The sequence below is a fragment of the Fusarium vanettenii genome, assembly GCF_000151355.1.
Source record: "Fusarium vanettenii 77-13-4 chromosome 5 genomic scaffold NECHAsca_5_chr5_3_0, whole genome shotgun sequence".
NCBI lineage: Eukaryota > Fungi > Ascomycota > Sordariomycetes > Hypocreales > Nectriaceae > Fusarium > Fusarium vanettenii.
In genome coordinates, this window is record NW_003315878.1 from 1,630,181 (window position 1) to 1,648,276 (window position 18,096).

Below are 18,096 nucleotides of genomic sequence, written 5' to 3' on the forward strand. Positions count from 1 at the left end.
GACTACCAATCCTCCCTCCTCGACCTACACGACTCCGCTTCCATCCTCAACCCCGAATAAAGACAGTTCTAGACGACTACAAGGCGAAATACTTTCCAAGGAACCTCTCCAGGGTCATCAGCTTCGCATTGTCGCCAGACTCTCCCTTGGCCTCGGCCGCCTTCGCCTTCAGCTCACCTGTGGTGACCACGTCGTTGGGAACGCCATAGTACAAGCCGCCCGAATGCTGGCAAAAGCCGAACATGTACTTGACCGTTTCAAAAGCCTCGACTCCGTATGTCTCCATCGTCTTCCAGTCCTCGATGGACACGAACCGGGCCTTCTTACCAGTCACTATCAAACAGTCAGTTGCTGGGACAATAAATCAAAGGGGCATCTGGCACATACACTTCTCAAAGTCAGAGACGAGCTGCTCAGGCTTCGAGCTAGAGCTGATGCCCTGAGTGAGGCGTCCGTTGTGCTTGCTGGGATCGAGGAAGATACCGTGGACAATATCACCATAGTCGTCGCCAATCGCGATGAAGGGAATCTCGTCGTTGCCGCCCCAGCGAGGGATGTGCAGAGTCAGGTATCCCTCTTCATCAGGAGTGAAAGGGAATCCTCCAAGGACAGGGGCAACTTCCTCGACGAGATGGTTCTCCATGTACCAGCCAGGGCTGACGATGTTGACAGTGTCGAAGACACCCTTGTTCTTGGCATATTCTCCAATGGCATGCTTCTCTGCGAAGAATTAGGAAGAAGAAACACGAGCTGAAAGCGAAAAAGAACATACCCTCGAAGGCCTTGTTGGGGACGGCTCCTCCAGTGATCTCGGACGCAGAAGCCATACCACTATACACGAAGTGACGAACTCCAGCTTCCGCGGCGGCATCAACGATGCTCTTACCCAAGTCTGTCTCACTTGGGCCGCCAGGTTGGCTCACAGCCTAGATTCCTATTAGAAATTTCTTTGTTGCTGATCTTGATAACTTACAGGATCATCCGAGTTCGTATTGACAAAGACTCCCCAGCTGTCCTTGAAGGCTTCGACCACTTCCTTCTTGACAAGACCATCGGCCTTGACGACCTCGACACCCTGTTCCTTCAGGGCCTTGGCCTTGTCAGAGTCAGGGTTCCGAGTGATTCCACGGATCTTGAAGGCTTGGGATTTGTTCTGGAGAAGGGACTGGACAACGCTGCCGCCTTGGGCGCCAGTAGCACCATAGACAGTGATGAGCTGAGGAGAAGACATTGTGGTGGTTCAAAGTTGGTAAAGAGCAGAATGGATAGGTGTAAGCTTGAAGGTATGATTGTCTGGGATTTGAGTGCTGATCGTTTGAGTGCTGATGAACTTGTCATACAGCTCGACTACACCTGTCTTATATACTCGACCACGCTCTTTACGACCCCTTCGAAGCCCAATCTCCGCAACTATGATGGTTTGACCCATCCAGACACAATACGCAAATATTTCTAATCACAATACACCGGCCGCGTCTTGCCCATCCACACAAGTCCGCACTTCACGATGGCCTCTGTCCCCATTCTGCCTGGGACGGCGTAACCTTTGGGTCACACAAGCTGCCAGATTACTCCGACTCCTGCCCACGGGTCTGGACGGACCAACCAGAACCCACGGATGGTCTTGGGAGTTTCTCATCATCTGGTCTGGGCCACGCAGTCCGCGGGTAGCGATGGGCGGGTGTGGCTTGCGCTAGGTCAAGTTTATACGGTGGACGCGTGGGAGGTGAGTACAAGATTATTAATTCAGCCCTAGGCGAATTGTACGATGGAGACGGTTGCGGAGGAGCGGACTTTGGATGGGTCGATTGTTTATGCTTGTAAGTAGGCTCTATGGACAGAGATTTTATCTACACCAAGACACCTCAGGAATAGAATAATCGAGATGCAGCAAAGCTTGAAACTGACACGACAATCTCTGACGATGTAAGTTTGGGCGTTGACAGTGTCAACGGAACGAGGCGTCCGAGGCGAGGTGTCAGCAGCTGCCAACGGCCGTCCGCAACTGCCCGCTTAGACACAATTTTCGCCCACCGTATCCAAGCAACAGGAGCATCACGTGCTCCTCACTTGACTCGGTCTGGTGGTCTAGTGGTATGATTCTCGCTTAGGGCAAACCCGAAAGCAAGCTTGCGAGAGGTCCCGGGTTCAATCCCCGGCCAGACCCTTTCTTTTACACTTTTTGTCGACTGGAGCATCATGCTTTTTTTACTTGGTTCATCTTTTTGCCGGCCCTCATGACCCATTTGAGGGTTCTGCGAGTTATCATGAGGAGATGGTGTACAGTGTGACGTTGTGTTATGATCTCGTGTCAGTGATGAAAGTAGGAGGCATAGTAGGAGATAAGAAAAGAATGAGAAAAGGATAAGAAAAGGATGAGCATAATCTCCCCAATGTTGTGGACAATCCTTTCTATGCAACAACGGTGACGATTCAACTGGTATCAATATTGTGGCCCTATTCCATTTAACGTCCCGTCTCCATACACCAATGCTGGACCCCATCCCCAACTCCTCCCATCAGTTGACTAGAGATACAAGAATAAGTAAGAACGAAACATGAAACGCGCTTCCATTACTGATGAAGCTGCGAAGACCAAACGGAAACCCACACGGACTCTTCCAGATCAGTTCCTTATCGCGAGTTATCGGGCAGTTCCCACCTCTGTGTAGTCTCGTGCGCCGTATACACGGGAGGCGGGCTGCTCGTCTGCCCCGGCAGCTCAGGTGGCCTGGCCTCTCCTGACATCTCCACTCGGGCATCCCGTCCATCCATCTCCAGATTCGGCCGCCAACCGTCGCCGGTCATCTCGTGTTGTCCAGGGACCTGGACGGGTGGACTTGGTGTCACGGCGGGGAAAGGGTGAACCTCCCGACCAGAAACCTCACGTTGGACTCCGACCCCAGAGAGTTCGTTGGTATGAGACATAGATGAGACGGGAGAGACTGCGGTGGCACCAATGGGCTTCCTCTGTATCGTGTCCTTTCGCTCTGGTGCAATACCAGCACCGCCACCTGCGGTAGTTTCGGTGACGGGTTGTGTAGTCGGGAGAGTCTGTGCTTGTCGTTGCTTTCTCCGTCTGATGAACCACCAAGCAAATAGTCCAATCGCCGCAATAGCCACTACAGGTACTGCTACACCAACGCCAATCTTGACAGCCGAGTTGTCGCTCGAATCGGATAGGTTGATCTGTGCAGCAGATCCGTCTGGGTTCACGTAATAGGTCGAGGTCGCCTCGACAGTTACTAAGAGAAGTGAGTTAGCACACACTCAAGTTACACACGCCAGACACAGGCACAGTACCTGGAGCAACAGCAAAGGAACTGTCACCATGAGTAGCAGGAACTTACCCCGCGACTTGGACGGGCCTGCGCCTCCCTCTGTCGTCTGTGTGACAATGGTCAAGCGTGTTGTTGTTTCGACTGAGCCTGAATCGACTGTTTTGCTAGGCTCCGCGTTGGTGCTATCATCGTCATCCTCCCCTGAGGGTGACTGAGGCTCCTCCGTCGCTTCGGCTGGGCTGTACCAGTTGGTGGCACCAGGCTGAGTAAATCCGGCCCCCATACAATAAGAGGCGTAGATGGACTGCATGGAGCTCAAGTCTCGGGATCGATCTCCTGCTGAGCATGTTTTGGTGGCGCACTGGGACATCCAAGCATCTGCTAGGGATGCCGACGCAGATGCTGTAGCACAATAACAGTTGTTGTCATAGGGGTCATCGCAGCCCATGGCCTTTCCCATGTCGCTGATGATGGTGTAGTAGAGACATTTGCTTATACATGTGTGTCCAACGTTGCCTAGGTCTCGACTGATGGTGACACTCTCAAAGTCGAGGGAGAGAGCGAGGGGAAAGAGATAGAGCCAGAGGCCAAGAAGGGACATTAAACGTGCCATTTTGTCAAAGTTGTACCCCAGAACCAGGGGCAAATAAAGATTAAGTTCTCACTGAGTCAACGAGAGCAACAGAATGAGGAGGAGAGTCAACCAGCACTACCGGGAGGGGGTCTCGCTCCTTATGAGTCTCCCAGGACCTCGCCGTAAGACTTCCATCAATGCGGCATATATTTACACCGTCTGCCAAGTCCTCTGACCTCTCCATGCCCTCGGGCGTGGTTCATCCCAGCCAGATGAGGTGCAACAATCGGGTGGGAGTCGTACCCGCCGATAGAGGTGACTGTCCGACATGAAGCTACCAGGGGTGAATACGTCCCATTGGTCATTCTTCCATGATAAAACAGCCATTTAACCCTAAAGTTGCATGAGCTGAAAAGACTTGACTGGGCTAGCAAGCCTAGGTGCGACTTTAAAACGACCAAGGCTGCAAGGGCAGGGCCTTGGGCGGGAGGGGCTGTCGAGGCGGCATATCGTGAGATGCAGCGCGGCAGTCATGAATAACCTTCACTCGAAGATTGCTGTAAGGGGTTCAACGGTGATGTAGCATGTCCAACCATGAACAAGATTTCGGAGCTTCTTGTCCCCAGAGTCAGACGGAGGACTTCCCACTGTGAGAGAATCGCTGTCGACGATCCCAAGGGCGTGACCGTTCAGTAGGGTTACCTGCATGACTGCTCCATGGTGATTGGTCTAGCTTGTGATGGTTGGGAAATTCCTTCCATACGGAAGCATGCGAGGATGGGCCGTTGCAAGGAGGAAGGATTTGGATCTCCCAGAGGCGCCCAGATGTGGTTTGGAGGAACGAATAAGGTCAAGCGGTTGTTTGAGCGACATGCTAAGGGACGGACCGAGGCATCTATTGGCCCGTGGTGGAGGAGCTGAGCTGGGTCCCGTGACCCTACACATTTTAGAGGGCGCTTGATTAAGGTTATCGTGAGGGATCAGCTGGACTCCGAAGGGAGGGAGACGAGGAGCGGCTGAATGATGTGGAAGATGAGAACTGTCATCTTCATTCGAGTCGAGAACCGTGTTGGTAGTGAATGCCAACTGATTCAGTTTGACTTCTCAGCAAGCCATTCTCTAGCCTGACTCTAACCGTTGCATCTCAACGACATGAAGGGTCGTGTGGCGGTCGCGGGAATAAGCAACGAAAGAAGCCCGTGCAGCAGCCAAAGGGCTGATCATGGTACCTGGCCTTGTGTTTCCCCAGGACGGGATGAACAAGACCGCCTATTTATGGATACTGATTCATTTGTTGGCCTTTCTGCACTTTCCCTTCATCTTGGGCGCCTGCAGTGGGCGTTTCTGCATGTTGGCTGGCGGGAGATGAAATGAGGACCAACAGAGTATGACGGGCAGGGTGATCCACATACAAGCGACAGCAGGGCGATAGCCTACATGATACGCGGAAATGCCCACCAGCGCCAGAGCAACGGATGCGAAAATGACGGGGTGAGGCAAAGGGTATGCGAAAACCGCTCGCAAACTGTGCCATGCCATCCAATGCCACGCGCCAGCTGCCCTACACGCGGAACAGAGGCGAGCCGAATAAGATGCTGTGGCGCAGTAACACAATGGCACACCAACCCGGAGACGCAATTGTGGCGGACTATTGACGGCTGAGATTATTTTTATTTTTGGTCTCGTGCTGATCAGGGCCTCTTGGTATCCGTCCGTGAGATAAAGCCCGACAACGTCAACATCTCGTCTGGCAGTTGCAAGCAGAAGAGGATTCTGCAAGCAGGGGGTGTAAGGGTTGGCTACGGAAGCCAGTCAGAAAGTCAGCAAACTGTGATAGGTCCATTCGGTCTTCCCTCACATAGACCGACGGATAAGCTGCATCAAAGGAAGGGAAGCGAGCAGTGAGAGGGGACCAGAACGCCTTGCCTGAGTTCCACTAGGGCCTGGCAGACTGCAAAGAGGCTGGCGACAAGGCTCGCCGGCACCAGAGCTGGATAACATGGCTTGTCCAGACCCATCTGGGCTGGATATTTGGCGGGGGCTCGGCCTGGGGCTAGGCTTTGAAGGGAACTAGGATGGATCTAGCTGGGGCTCGGCTGACAGTCAAAGGAATCGGGCTGAGGAAGGCATTACTACTTCTCATGATGACTGCCCTGTGAAGCTGACTGATTTTTTCTCCTCCTCCTCTTTTTTCTCTCTTGCTCTGTTACCGGCCTCTCTGAATCACAGACATTCATACCTAATAATTAATTAGGTAGCCGTTGAGTGCATTCCGGCCGCATCGACGCATTCAGCTGCCACCCTAGCCCCCTCCCCCCACTCCCCCGACAACGCCCCGACGGACATGTAGGTAAACACTGTCAGCTGCTTCACGACAACCACTAAAGTCCATCACTGTAGGGCCAAAGCATCAATTTTTGAGCTTCATCTTTAACAACCAACCTCACCACCTCCTCCATCGCACAAGCAACCAACCCGCTTCTCCCCCGCCGGTTGGTGCCGAGCCCCGAGCTTCGCGCGACGTCACTCACTCTCGATCAAACACGGACAATCTCCCCCCCAGGCCCCCCTTGTTTCAGAAACCCGGGCAACCGCCCGCGCAACCACTTGCGCACCCCAAACTTGCGACCCTTTTGCCGACGATTGCAGAGCGCCCTTTGAGTGCGCATAAACTTCCGCCGTCATGTCTTACAACCGCTTAGGCAAGTCCAATACGCCCATTACCCCTTGATTGTCGGATGCTTCCCTCTGTCGCCCTCGCTTGCGTATGCCACAGACGTACACGAGCGTGGCGGAGCATCCACGAACCCAACCCACTCGGCTCCGAGCGAAACATTACCTCTGCGCCTTTAGACACTCTGTCCAGTATCGATACCTATATTCTAACCTTGAATTCGCGCAGACGACGACTACTACAATAACGAGATGGATCAGCGCTATGGCGCGCAGCAGCAGCAGCAGCCACATCGGACGCCGTCGCCAGGGCAGCAGCAGTATATGGCCCAGCACGGTTACCAGATGGAAGAGAATCCCTTTGACGACAATCGTTACAATCAGTATGGTCACTCGCAGCCTCATCTGAACATGCCCTCGGGCCCCGACCCAAACAGACTAGGGACTCCCAGCGACCGACTCGACCTGAATGCTGCGGTAAGTGCTTGTGTTGGGTCTTTCGCGTGGGGTTTGCTGGAGCAGATACACTGACGCTGTTTGTAGCAATCCGTCGATAACTTGTCTGGGTATGGCCACGGCGGCGACTACGCCGTCAACCCGCAAGACCACCACGATGCGTACGGAAACCAGCCCTACGAGCCTCGCCCTCAAGGCTACGATACGTATGATCAAGGTTACGATCAGCGGTACGACCAAGCCTATGATGACCCGGCCGACCGACCTATGCTGCAGCACCAAGACTCGGATGCGCCTAGCGAGCCATACCAGGACCAGCCTCAGCAGGGTGGAATCAAGCGATGGAAGACTGTGAAGCAGGTCAAGCTCTACCGAGGAAACCTGGTGCTTGATTGCCCTGTTCCTCCCGTTCTCCTTTCGCAGGTTAACCACGGCGAACGTGATGAGTTCACACACATGCGATACTCGGCCGCAACGTGCGATCCTAACGATTTCTTCGACAATGACTTCACTCTCCGACAAAAACTGTTCAGCAAGCCTCGACACACCGAGTTGTTTATCGTTGTCACCATGTATAACGAAGACGACATTCTCTTTGCGCGAACCATGTCGGGTGTCTTCAAGAACATTGAGTACATGTGCAACCGACCCAACAGCAAGACTTGGGGCCAAGATGCCTGGAAGAAGATTGTTGTTTGCGTGGTCAGCGATGGCCGAGCTAAGATCAACAACAGGACAAAGGCTCTTTTGGCGGGTATGGGTGTGTACCAGGAGGGTATCGCCAAGCAACAAGTCAACGGAAAGGACGTGGAAGCTCATATTTACGAGTACACTACGCAGACACATCTTGCGATCAAGAACGATGTGGTCCAGCTTGTGCACGGTCGCCAACCAGTTCAGATCCTCTTCTGTCTGAAGGAGAAGAACGCCAAGAAGATCAACTCTCATCGATGGTTCTTTACGGCATTTGGCAACGTCCTTAACCCCAACATTTGCGTCCTCCTCGATGCTGGTACCCGACCCGGTGGTAGCTCGATCTACCATCTCTGGAAGGCCTTCGACCTGGAGCCCATGTGCGGTGGTGCTTGTGGTGAAATCAAGGCCATGTTGGGCAAGGGAGGAAAATACCTCCTGAACCCTCTGGTTGCTGCGCAGAACTTTGAGTACAAGATGAGTAACATCTTGGACAAGCCTTTGGAATCCGCCTTTGGATTCATTTCTGTGCTGCCCGGTGCCTTTTCCGCCTACCGATACGTCGCACTCCAGAACGACAAGAACGGCCAGGGTCCCTTGGAGAAGTACTTCCTCGGTGAGACGCTTCACGGTGGTAGTGACGCTGGTCTTTTCGAGTCCAACATGTATCTGGCCGAAGATCGAATTCTCTGCTTCGAGCTGGTCACCAAGAGAAACTGCCACTGGATCTTGCAATACGTCAAGTCGGCTACCGGTGAGACTGATGTGCCAGACACGATTACTGAGCTGGTTCTTCAGCGTCGTCGTTGGCTCAACGGTTCATTCTTCGCTGCCATCTATGCCAGTGTCCACTTCCTCGACTTCCTCCGGTCTGATCACACCTTCTTGAGGAAGTTTGCCTTCTTCATCGAGTTCATCTTCAACACTATCAACATGATCTTCGCCTGGTTCGCTATCGGTAACTTCTTCCTGGTCTTTAAGATTCTGACGACGAGTTTGGGAGACGATAGCTTACTTGGTCGTACCGGCGAGATCCTGGGTGTTGTCTTCACCTGGCTCTACGGTGTCATCTTGATTACATGCTTTGTACTGTCTCTGGGTAACCGACCTTCAGGGTCTGGTGGACTCTATGCTGCCATGGTTTGGTTCTGGGCCGGCATCATGATGTAAGTGTGCCTTTCAACTTTGATCTTTCTGAGGCTAACAATGATCCAGCTACCTTCTCTTCGCTGCAATCTTCATCTCTGTCAAGTCTATCATGGCCGACGTGAACGACGAGGACGGGTTCCGAGTTTCTGACATTCTCAAGAATAAGGTCTTTTACATGCTCATCATCTCGGTCATGTCGACATGGGGTATCTGGTTGATCGCTTCCATAATCATGCTGGACCCCTGGCACATGGCTACCTCGTTCGTGCAGTACATGCTCCTGACGCCAGGCTTTACCAACGTTCTGAACGTGTACGCCTTTTGCAACACACACGATGTTTCTTGGGGTACCAAGGGTGACGACAAGGTGGAGAAGCTGCCCTCTGTCAATACAAAGGACGGCACGGCCAAGACAGATCTTCCCGATGAGGGTGATCTTAACGCGCAGTATCAACGAGAACTTGCTGTTTTTGCCCAGAAGGAGGTGATTGTCAAGAAGGAGCCAACTCCCTCGCAGCTCCAGGAAAAGCAGATGGACTACTACAAGGGTGTCCGTACTGGTGTCGTCCTGATCTGGATGGTGACCAACTTTGCTATCGCTGCTCTGGTGCTCAGCTCAGCCGGCCTGGACAGAATCAGCCCCAGCAAGGAGGACAAGGAGAGTATTCAGGAGCAGCGATCAAACATTTACATGTCCATCGTGCTCTGGAGTGTGGCAGGTTTGAGCGCCTTCAAGTTCCTCGGTGCGATGTGGTTCTTGGTGGTGCGCATGTTCCGAGGTGTCTAAGGTGGATGGAGTGGAGTGTGCGGTGTTGGTAGGGATCATCGAGGAGATTTGGATCCCCTTGACATTATACCCCTCTTACGACTATAGCGAATGCTGGAAGCAGAATATGAAGCGGATGGTTGGATCAGCGTGTGGGTACACTTTGATGCCATGATTATTGTACATGTGGAAGATGGTAGGAACGGCGTTAGGTGGAATGTTAAACATTATTTTTAGATGTGCATATGTCGGGATGGTCTCCTGATGACTCGAATCCGTCTTATCCATTCTTTGGCTGTTGAACGAACTGTGAGGATGGCCGTATGTGAATTCTGCGGTGATGTTGGGTTATAGTAGTCGGATTCATAAAAGTCCGGCGGTCACTTATCGCAACTCCAGCCTTGTAACTTTAATCTCTGCAACTCAACAATGCCACGCACAGCCGGACTCTTTAACTGTTTAATCCGCACACATCACATCACGTCACGAAAGAAGCTCCAGCGCGTCCGGCGCGCAGCCCAACAGCTCAATGTAGACTGGCTGCTAGTGCGCAGCGGCGGATCGCCAGGCATCATGTTCGCCGAAGGCCGCGACGCGGCGGGGCTGACCGAGTGGGTAGCGAGCGTCCAGGCACTACGATACAAAGATTTCCGATGCGTCGCGAAGCCTGCCCCCGTGGAGGATACGGGCAAGAGGGCTATGGGGTTTGACGAGACAGAGTCTGTGGCGGAGTTTGCTGAGGAGATGGAGGGGAGGGGGTTGGGGACGTGGTGGAGGAGGGCGATGGGATACGAGAATGGTGGATGAAATGACTTCAATTGGCTATTGACGCGTGGTTTTTTGTCCGGTTTACGAGTACGCCGCGCGGCCTTGAGGGTACGTTTGACGAGGGATCATCAGGTGGCAAAGGTTTGAGGGGATCGCGACGAGGCTAGTTTCTTGGTCTGTGTTTCATGAGGTGAGGTTGTTTACTGGTTGAAGAACGATGCTTACATGAAGTTAGGATTGAGGCGGAGTAGATGATCGGGATTGAAAAGATGGTATCGCAGGGCTAGCTGAGAAGATGCCGCCTGGTGTAAAAATGTGTACACTACGGGTTAAGCCCAAGAGAAGATGCCACTTCCTAATGAGCGCACATGTGCATTCGCGATATTCGTCACAGGAGGGTACTGGAGCTATGTCTATGGATTATGGTTGCAAAGAGAGGTCTAAGGTATACTGGTGACATCTCGCTGGCCTGGTCTATATACCTGCTCAAATATGGACAACATGCACATCCATCTTCTCTGGACCCTCAGCTACTGAAGCTGCGGCACTCTTCCACACGTGTTCTGGGTATACCCTCAAGCACTCTTCACACTCTCCACATCCCTCACAACCTGGATCCTCCCACACCCCTTCCCTTCGATTGATCCTCCACGAAGTAGGCCTCTCTCCAAATGGCCCCGTCTTCAGATCGAATTTGTCTGCAGCAACAGGAAACTCCCTCCAGTACCCACCATCTTCCCTATTTGTCAGGGTGTAGACGTGCACGCCCATCTCCCTCCCCGCGGCGATCGACTTTTGGAAACAGACCCTTGGGCGTTGAGTTTCTGTCTGCCTTTCGATATCGTCGAGGTAGATGACCTTGAGGTTCTTGTAGGTGCCAGCTTTGATCACAGCAGCGATGGCTGTGTCGGTATAGTCCATCATAACATCGTCGTCCAGGTCGAGCCAGTCGTTGCCGTTGCCCGGCTCTCCCCAGATCATGATGACCTCGAGGTTCTTTGGCAGGAACCCGTTACACCAATAGTCGACGTACGCTTCAATGGTTGGCTTCGAGTCAATTTCTGCCATGGCTAGCAGATCGATGTCGGATATGCCCACGGACACTTGCCTCATGCCGGGGAAGGGGCCTCGTATCTGGTCTGGCATGTAGACACCGCACCTATATCCATGAAGGCCCGTCGGCCTGTAAAAGGTCATCTTGCGGAACGTGTCGGGGTGGTTTCTGCTCAAGGACTCGGGGATCGCATCCGTGTCATCGCATTGGCTCCAATCATCGAGGCCCCGAAGAGTCATAGACTGTAGATCCTTACCGACGCCCAGAAAGGGATCGTAGAATATCTGTAGGCCTTGGGCGCGGTCGATGTAGATGTGCTGAATGGTTGACGAGCGGGGATCGAGGCGATAATTCTCCTCCACGGAAGCCGGATCATCGTTGCCCTCGTCCTTCCACTCTGGATAAAGGTCTCTGATGTACACGCTGTGAATGGCAGGAAGATTGAGAACGGCTGCAAAGTCAAAGAAGCCCAACTCCCACTCTTCTTGTTCTTCTGGCGGTGTCGGTACCCCCGTCCAGACGCCAATGGCAATGTTGCGTAGGGACTGGAAGCCTGGCGGCCATCTACCGCTGTCCATGCTCCATGATACGGCCTTTGCCATCCAATGGAGACTTTTATGCATGTAATCTTCTTTCTCCTTGGCGAATCTGATGCTGTGCAGTCTGGGACATGAGGCGATCATGAGCATCTTGAGGAAACCGTCCCCGCCAGCCTCAAGCTCGTTCCTCGCAGCGTCGAATTCATCTTCGGGTATATCCCACCATTGCTTCGCCATTGAGAAGAAGCCCATAATTTCTTCTCTTTTCAGATTTGATTCGATAGGCTCTGCGTCGGTGAGTCGTACCGTACCCGTCATACCCACGTCCCATGGTCGCCATTCCTCCAAGCTACTCCGATTACCCCAGAGCTCCAGCTCCCGCACATGCCAGAGCTCGACACTGCATGGATCAGCACCCCTCAGAAGCTCGAGCACACTCTCAGGCTGTAGGTCGGACACGATGCTGTGGGCAGCGCGGTGGCGATCAAGAATTGGTTGGGAGTGGCGGTGGAGTTTGGAGCATGTGAGGGCGAGTGAGAGATGCGATGATGGATGGACGTAGTTGATGATGTGAAAGAGGAGTTCAGTTGAGAGGCCGAGGAGGCCAGGCTGATTGGTCCCCATTGTCGCATGCTCTTGCGAAGGTGTAGTTTGCCGCTCGATTGTGATTAAGTAGAAATATTTGCGGCGTAGTGAGTGTTGGCTGCCTACCTATTGTGGGTCGATTAGTAGGCATCAACCAGCCTTCGAGTTGTAGAAGCCGGTGATGCTTCACGATGGAGGCTTTGACGTTTAAACACGTGAAATAGTGGGCTGGAATAAAAAAATCACGACAGGCAGTCAAATTTAAAAACTCCTTGTTGCGGACTGAGCTAGCTACTAATTTTTGTCGTCCTGCAAGTGGTACATCCGTTTCGGCCCAAGCTCTGCTCTCATCCTGTCTGGCCTCTAACAAGGAGGTCTGTAATCCTCATAGATACAACCAAGCGAGACCACAGGAGGCTTATTCATTGAATACAAAGAAAAGAAAATCACAAGATGCCTGATCAGCTTCTCAGATCTCACCAAGGTCGGCGTACCGGAAGTTGGTCTTGGTCCTCATGGCCTCGTTCGGGTCGTTTGCTCGCAGGTATCGCAGAGCATCCCGGATCTTGACGAGTCGCTGCTGTCCCCATTCTATGATATTCAGGACACATTTGTGGAACATGATGTGGTGATCCGGATCCTGGAGTAGGAAACTCTTTGCCTTGTACATGCCGTACATGCCTTCGTCCATGCGGTAGGTGACAAAGAGTCGGGCCTCGGTGCCGTTCATGGCGATGCTGAAGGCGACGTTGTTGAGCTCGGGAGAGAACGGACCAGTGACTTGATGAACTCGGCGCTCGAGCTTGTTGAAGAGGGCAACGCAGCCGGCTGAGCTGGCGAGGCACGTGTTGGTAGCTGCCCAAAGGGAGCCCGTCGAAGTCGGTCCGTCGCCCTGAACTTCAATCGTGAAGAAAGGGTAGAGGCAGGCCCGGGTGGCTTCTGCTTCGAAAAGGGTCTGTTGCTGCTTCTCGGCATCGGAGAATATGTCGAGGCTGTAGCCATACAGCATGGCAGGAGTTGGGGGTCGAGGACCTTCGATGCTCTCTCGGTGAGGGACGACGCCATAGCACATGGTTTGGTCTCTGACGCCCTGAACGCGGCTGCTTGGCGGAGGGGTGAAGAGTGCTTTGAAGTACTCTTTGATCCGAGTGGATGAACCAGACTCCTCCAGGTTGTGTAAGAGGGCATCACCGTTGATTCTCTCTGGGGTGATGCCAGGAAGATCTCTGGCCTGGCTCATCACCCACTCGTAGATGTATTTGACGACTGGGGATACCTGGTTGGCGGCTTGAAGGGGAGAGAGGTACCAAATGTTGTGCATGCGAAGGAGATGACGGTCATCGTGGAGTCCCGAGGCGCCGTGTCTCTGGGTAATCATGCCACCCGGGTGGTTGCCATGATGCTGGGGCTGCTGAGCGTCTGAATGAGACAGTTGAGTTTCATTGTCGTCAGTGCGACTCTCCTCGTAGCGGATCATGCGAAGGTAGCTCTCAGAGTCACTGGCTGACCCGTCTCGCTTGAGCTGCATGTGATCCTGCTTGTTGCCACGGGTGCCCCAAGAGTCACTGCTCTGCGACCTGAACATGACCTGTCTTTCCTTTGTGGAGGATGTGAAAAGCCAGGTGCGGGTGTTGTGTTGGGGATGATGTGTAGGTGTGAAGGTTTATGGGATGGGGTGAGTTGTGGAAAAGTCGAGTGTTTGTATACTTGCCTGGTCATCATTCACCTAGGAGGCTAGTGCTGGTCAAAGCGAAGGCGACAGAGGGTGGATGAAGCATCCATATTCACTCTCATATCTGCTGCAAACTATGGCTTAGCGGGGTGACCCCCCTATGTTTGTTTCTATGGCAGCAATCATGCTGATAGGCTTGGCTATACGAAACAAAGAGCGGACGAGAAAAGACGACCAGGCTCTGTCGAGACAAAATGCTACCAGCGGCACGGCCTTCCATCGACAAATAGTTGTCTCAATAGGTAGTTGATGATCTGAGAAGAAATGTAGTAATCATCACAGAGTTGCTAATAGCAAGGTATGTCCCGAAGGCCCTGATGGTATCTCTTGAAAATTCAAAAGAAGTGACCTCCTATTTCTTCCTATCTAATTCTGCGCCAAATGGTAGTCCTAGTTACATTATAGTCCTATATCTAGGCCTCAAGCTGTGAGGAGTATCAACGACATTCCTCCCTCAAGTACAAATCTAATCCGTCTCCTGTCTGCTATAACTCGTATCTTGGATACCATCGAGGGCCACTACTTTCAATAACCCCTATGGCATCTCGAATCTCCCAAAGTCGCTCATTCTTCCCCCAGTCAATGATACTCTGGATGTACCGATGGAATTTCCTGTAATGCGATGGATCCTCGAGGACAAAGCTGTCGACCTTGTAGACGTGGTCTCTCGTCTCATCAAACGCAAAAGTGACGTAGATGCGTGCAACTGCGCCGTTCATGGCGATGCTAAAGGCGGCGCTGTTTATCATTGTAGAGGTGTCGCCTCGCTGACGGACGGCAAGGCGCTGGTTGAGTCTGTCGAGCATTCTGACGCAGATAGACGAGGCAATCATGCACTCGTTGGTTGCCTTGTGCATACATCCGTCAGATCCAAAGCCATGACCTTGCATCTGGACTGTCAAGAACGGGTAGAACAGGTTCGACTTTGTGGCCTTTCCGTCGTCGATGACCCAGCTCGGTATACCATTTGGACGATGGAGCGCAGCTTCTCGATATCCGTACATGACGTCTGGTGCTGGGGCTTGGATTGAGAATCGGCTATCCATACGGCGCATCAAGTGATGATAGATGAGCTCACCGCTAACGCTATGCAGTAGGAGCTGTTCCCCTGGGAACAGGGAGATGCCTGACCCTTGAAAGTAAAGGCGGATATCTTCACGCGTCGAATGCTCCCAAAGCATGTGTAATTCATTGCTATCCCGAATGCTTCGTCTCGATGGTGGATGACTTCCCACATGTCTACTCCCCAAATCGGCGAGAAGACGAGAAACAGTATTAGGGACTCTCAGGTAGGCCGTAAAAGGGTCGAGCAGGAGAACACCGTACCAAAGCAAAGGATATCGATCATCGGCGTATTCAGAGAATGTCTCATGCTCGTCTGAGCTGCCACCCTTCTCGAGAGGCTTGTCGTTAGAGAGCACTGGAGATGACCAGCGGGTCAGGACAGAGTTGCTACTTTGGCTTGAATGACAGCTGTGGGCAGACAAGGTCCGGGACTCTTGGGAGAAGGAGAAAACTGGGCTGACGAGGTCTGACAATTCTGTGGGAGAATTGTCCATCTTTGAGAGGGAGGAGGCTAGACCTAAGGGAGGGAGGGAGGCGAAGTAGGTAGAGGCGGCCGGCTGAGATGTTGAAGAAGGAGAGTCAGAGAGGGAAGACAGTTGTATTTGATCTAGGACTACGTGAGAGACTATGCAAAGGTACGCACTCGCACATGAATATTAGCTGCCATCAAAGAGTGAAATCTTCTACCCGTTTTCATTGTTCTGGGTGGACAAACAAGCTGGATTGCGGTCCAGCCAGATGTGGTGTTGGACACGAGTTGCGCCCCTCAAATTAAGCTCACGCCTTAGATAGGCCTTAGACTAGAGTTTACTTTAAGTTCATTGAAATATTTAGACAAACCCGTTTTTTATGATGATGGTAGTCAAAGAGCGATCCTGGCTTTCCCAGCACCATAGCTACGATCTTGACTCGCAATATCCGAGCTTCGAGACATCAACAACATCAAGCGTAATTGGTTTAGTGGTAAAATTCTCCGTTGCCATTCGAGTAACGTCGGGGAGCCCTGGGTTCGATTCCCAGATTACGCATCGGAGCCCATCAAGGGCAGCAAATATCTTTTGAGTCTCGACTCTTCTTTTTTGGTGGAGATGTCCCCAGAGGAATTTGTGGCCTGGCCAGGCCTCTCCGGATCAGATGAAACGGGCTGTGGGATCCGCTCCGCAAATTGGAAGGCAGCTAGACGAAGGCGGGCTGTGCAGGGATTGACTGTTGCTGGTCGGGATGCGAGAAGTGTTGGTTGTTGGATGAAGCCGTGCTTTTGAATGAAGGAACAAGAAATAACCGTATGACTCATGCATAGACAAGGAATGGCAGACAAACGAGGTTCTGCCTATTTGTTCAAGGATCTTTCGCGTGGTTGAAGGAAACGAGATCAGAGGTATCGGTGAAAATGGGTCACCTACTGGTTTAGGCAGTACCCGATCTCAGATGATGAGATAAAGGCTGTCAACTTTGTTCTGTCAAAATGAGGTCCCTTGGTGATGGCTATTATTAGGCTTCTCTGCCAGCAAATCTCCAGCTCAAATCCATCGGAGGATCACTCATGCGGACGCACTGAAACTACAGAAATTGTTTCAGCCATACACCAACAGACTTCGCCCTCCTTCAAGGACAAGGGTGCCCTTACATGCTGCACCTGCACTGACAACGGCCCCAGTAAGATAAATCCTACCAAGCGCTAAGCGCCTTTATCATTGGACAATCTCCCCCCCTGTTAATGACTGCGGATAAACCGTTGGCTTAGACCTTGTCTTTGCTTGTTGGTCCAACTTGACGATCTGATCCTGCGGTTGTTATAAGAAGGCCTCAGAGTCTCAATTTTAATGTTTTCTGTCATCCGCCTTTCTTCTCTTCACCAACTCAACCTCCAAACAAAAAGGAAAAAAAAGAAAACATGCAGCCCAAATTCCTCTCCCTCCTAGCCGTTATGGCTTCTACGGCCCTCGCAGAGGTCAAGCACGTCGAAGTCGTCCACGTCTTTCAGACCCTCAACGTCCGAGCCCCGGCCATGGGCTTCACGCCTCACAAGCGCAGCGCCCAAGACCTGTTTGTCCGCGCCAAGGACGACGACGAGTGTGCCAGCTCCGTCCTCGACCTCCTACAGGACATGCCGACACCCACGGGTGACCTCCTCGACTGGTTCCTGAACGATGTCCCCACCGCCGACCCTTGCAAGCTCACCATCGCCGCCTCGCTGTCCAAACCCTTGGAGACTTATCTTACAAAGGTTGGAGACTACCTCGTTAGTGTCAACGATGATGCAGAGGAGATTGCCAAGGAGTGCAGCACCGTCAACCCCCAGGTGGACGGCTTTGTCCCCGAATGCTCCGGCGGCAAGGGTAGCATGGTCTTTACCGATGCCAGCACCACAAGGACTGCCTCTTTGGAGTATGTCACTGTCGGTGGTAGTGGTAACGCTGCTGCTCCCCGACCTACTGGCATGGTTGGTGTTGTCGCTGCTGCTGTTGGTGCTGCAGGTGCCGTCCTGGCTCTGTGAGCGGAAGTGTATCTTTTGTAGGAGTTTCTCAAGTCGTTGGATCTTGGAAGTGTGTATACGATTATTGGTGGGAACGGTGTTTGTGGTCTTGTTAACATGATATCCTGTGCAAGCGCTGGACAACCGGGCAAAATACAATTTGTCTTGTCAACTTCATCTCGTAGCGTACTTTTACGCTGTATTACACCAGTTGATGTGCATATACCGTCTTAGTATACCCGCGCAGAGTGCATCGTACAAAGGGGCAACATTGTTTGTGCTCCT

The 18,096-nt window shown here is 52.5% G+C and overlaps 8 protein-coding genes across 8 annotated transcripts; 3 read left to right on the top strand and 5 right to left on the bottom strand.

Moving 5' to 3' along the window:
* Positions 1 to 76: 76 nt before the first annotated feature.
* Positions 77 to 1,231, bottom strand: NECHADRAFT_80644 (uncharacterized protein; the record flags this gene model as incomplete). The annotated part of the gene is made up of 4 exons (XM_003051256.1): positions 77 to 333; positions 388 to 720; positions 773 to 926; positions 974 to 1,231. 4 exons carry the CDS (start codon positions 1,229 to 1,231, stop codon positions 77 to 79), a joined length of 1,002 nt encoding a protein of 333 aa, XP_003051302.1.
* Positions 1,232 to 2,427: 1,196 nt separating this feature from the next.
* Positions 2,428 to 3,882, bottom strand: NECHADRAFT_69631 (uncharacterized protein; the record flags this gene model as incomplete). The annotated part of the gene is made up of 2 exons (XM_003051257.1): positions 2,428 to 3,245; positions 3,351 to 3,882. 2 exons carry the CDS (start codon positions 3,880 to 3,882, stop codon positions 2,635 to 2,637), a joined length of 1,143 nt encoding a protein of 380 aa, XP_003051303.1. The 3' UTR covers positions 2,428 to 2,634.
* A 2,898-nt stretch (positions 3,883 to 6,780) lies between these two features.
* On the top strand, positions 6,781 to 9,832 carry NECHADRAFT_69633 (glycosyltransferase family 2; the record flags this gene model as incomplete). Its single annotated transcript, XM_003050870.1, has 3 exons — positions 6,781 to 7,005; positions 7,072 to 8,843; positions 8,893 to 9,832. The coding sequence occupies 3 exons, from the start codon at positions 6,781 to 6,783 to the stop codon at positions 9,611 to 9,613; spliced, it is 2,718 nt and encodes a 905-aa protein (XP_003050916.1). The 3' UTR covers positions 9,614 to 9,832.
* Positions 9,833 to 10,021: 189 nt separating this feature from the next.
* On the top strand, positions 10,022 to 10,864 carry NECHADRAFT_69635 (uncharacterized protein; the record flags this gene model as incomplete). The annotated part of the gene is made up of 1 exon (XM_003050871.1): positions 10,022 to 10,864. One exon carries the CDS (start codon positions 10,022 to 10,024, stop codon positions 10,397 to 10,399), a length of 378 nt encoding a protein of 125 aa, XP_003050917.1. The 3' UTR covers positions 10,400 to 10,864.
* On the bottom strand, positions 10,847 to 12,577 carry NECHADRAFT_80647 (uncharacterized protein; the record flags this gene model as incomplete). Its single annotated transcript, XM_003051258.1, has 1 exon — positions 10,847 to 12,577. The coding sequence occupies one exon, from the start codon at positions 12,575 to 12,577 to the stop codon at positions 10,847 to 10,849; it is 1,731 nt and encodes a 576-aa protein (XP_003051304.1).
* A 430-nt stretch (positions 12,578 to 13,007) lies between these two features.
* NECHADRAFT_80648 (uncharacterized protein) lies at positions 13,008 to 14,123 on the bottom strand (the record flags this gene model as incomplete). Its single annotated transcript, XM_003051259.1, has 1 exon — positions 13,008 to 14,123. The coding sequence occupies one exon, from the start codon at positions 14,121 to 14,123 to the stop codon at positions 13,008 to 13,010; it is 1,116 nt and encodes a 371-aa protein (XP_003051305.1).
* Positions 14,124 to 14,622: 499 nt separating this feature from the next.
* NECHADRAFT_80649 (uncharacterized protein) lies at positions 14,623 to 15,829 on the bottom strand (the record flags this gene model as incomplete). Its single annotated transcript, XM_003051260.1, has 2 exons — positions 14,623 to 14,642; positions 14,794 to 15,829. The coding sequence occupies 2 exons, from the start codon at positions 15,827 to 15,829 to the stop codon at positions 14,623 to 14,625; spliced, it is 1,056 nt and encodes a 351-aa protein (XP_003051306.1).
* A 1,400-nt stretch (positions 15,830 to 17,229) lies between these two features.
* On the top strand, positions 17,230 to 17,832 carry NECHADRAFT_80650 (uncharacterized protein; the record flags this gene model as incomplete). Its single annotated transcript, XM_003050872.1, has 1 exon — positions 17,230 to 17,832. The coding sequence occupies one exon, from the start codon at positions 17,230 to 17,232 to the stop codon at positions 17,830 to 17,832; it is 603 nt and encodes a 200-aa protein (XP_003050918.1).
* Positions 17,833 to 18,096: the final 264 nt, after the last annotated feature.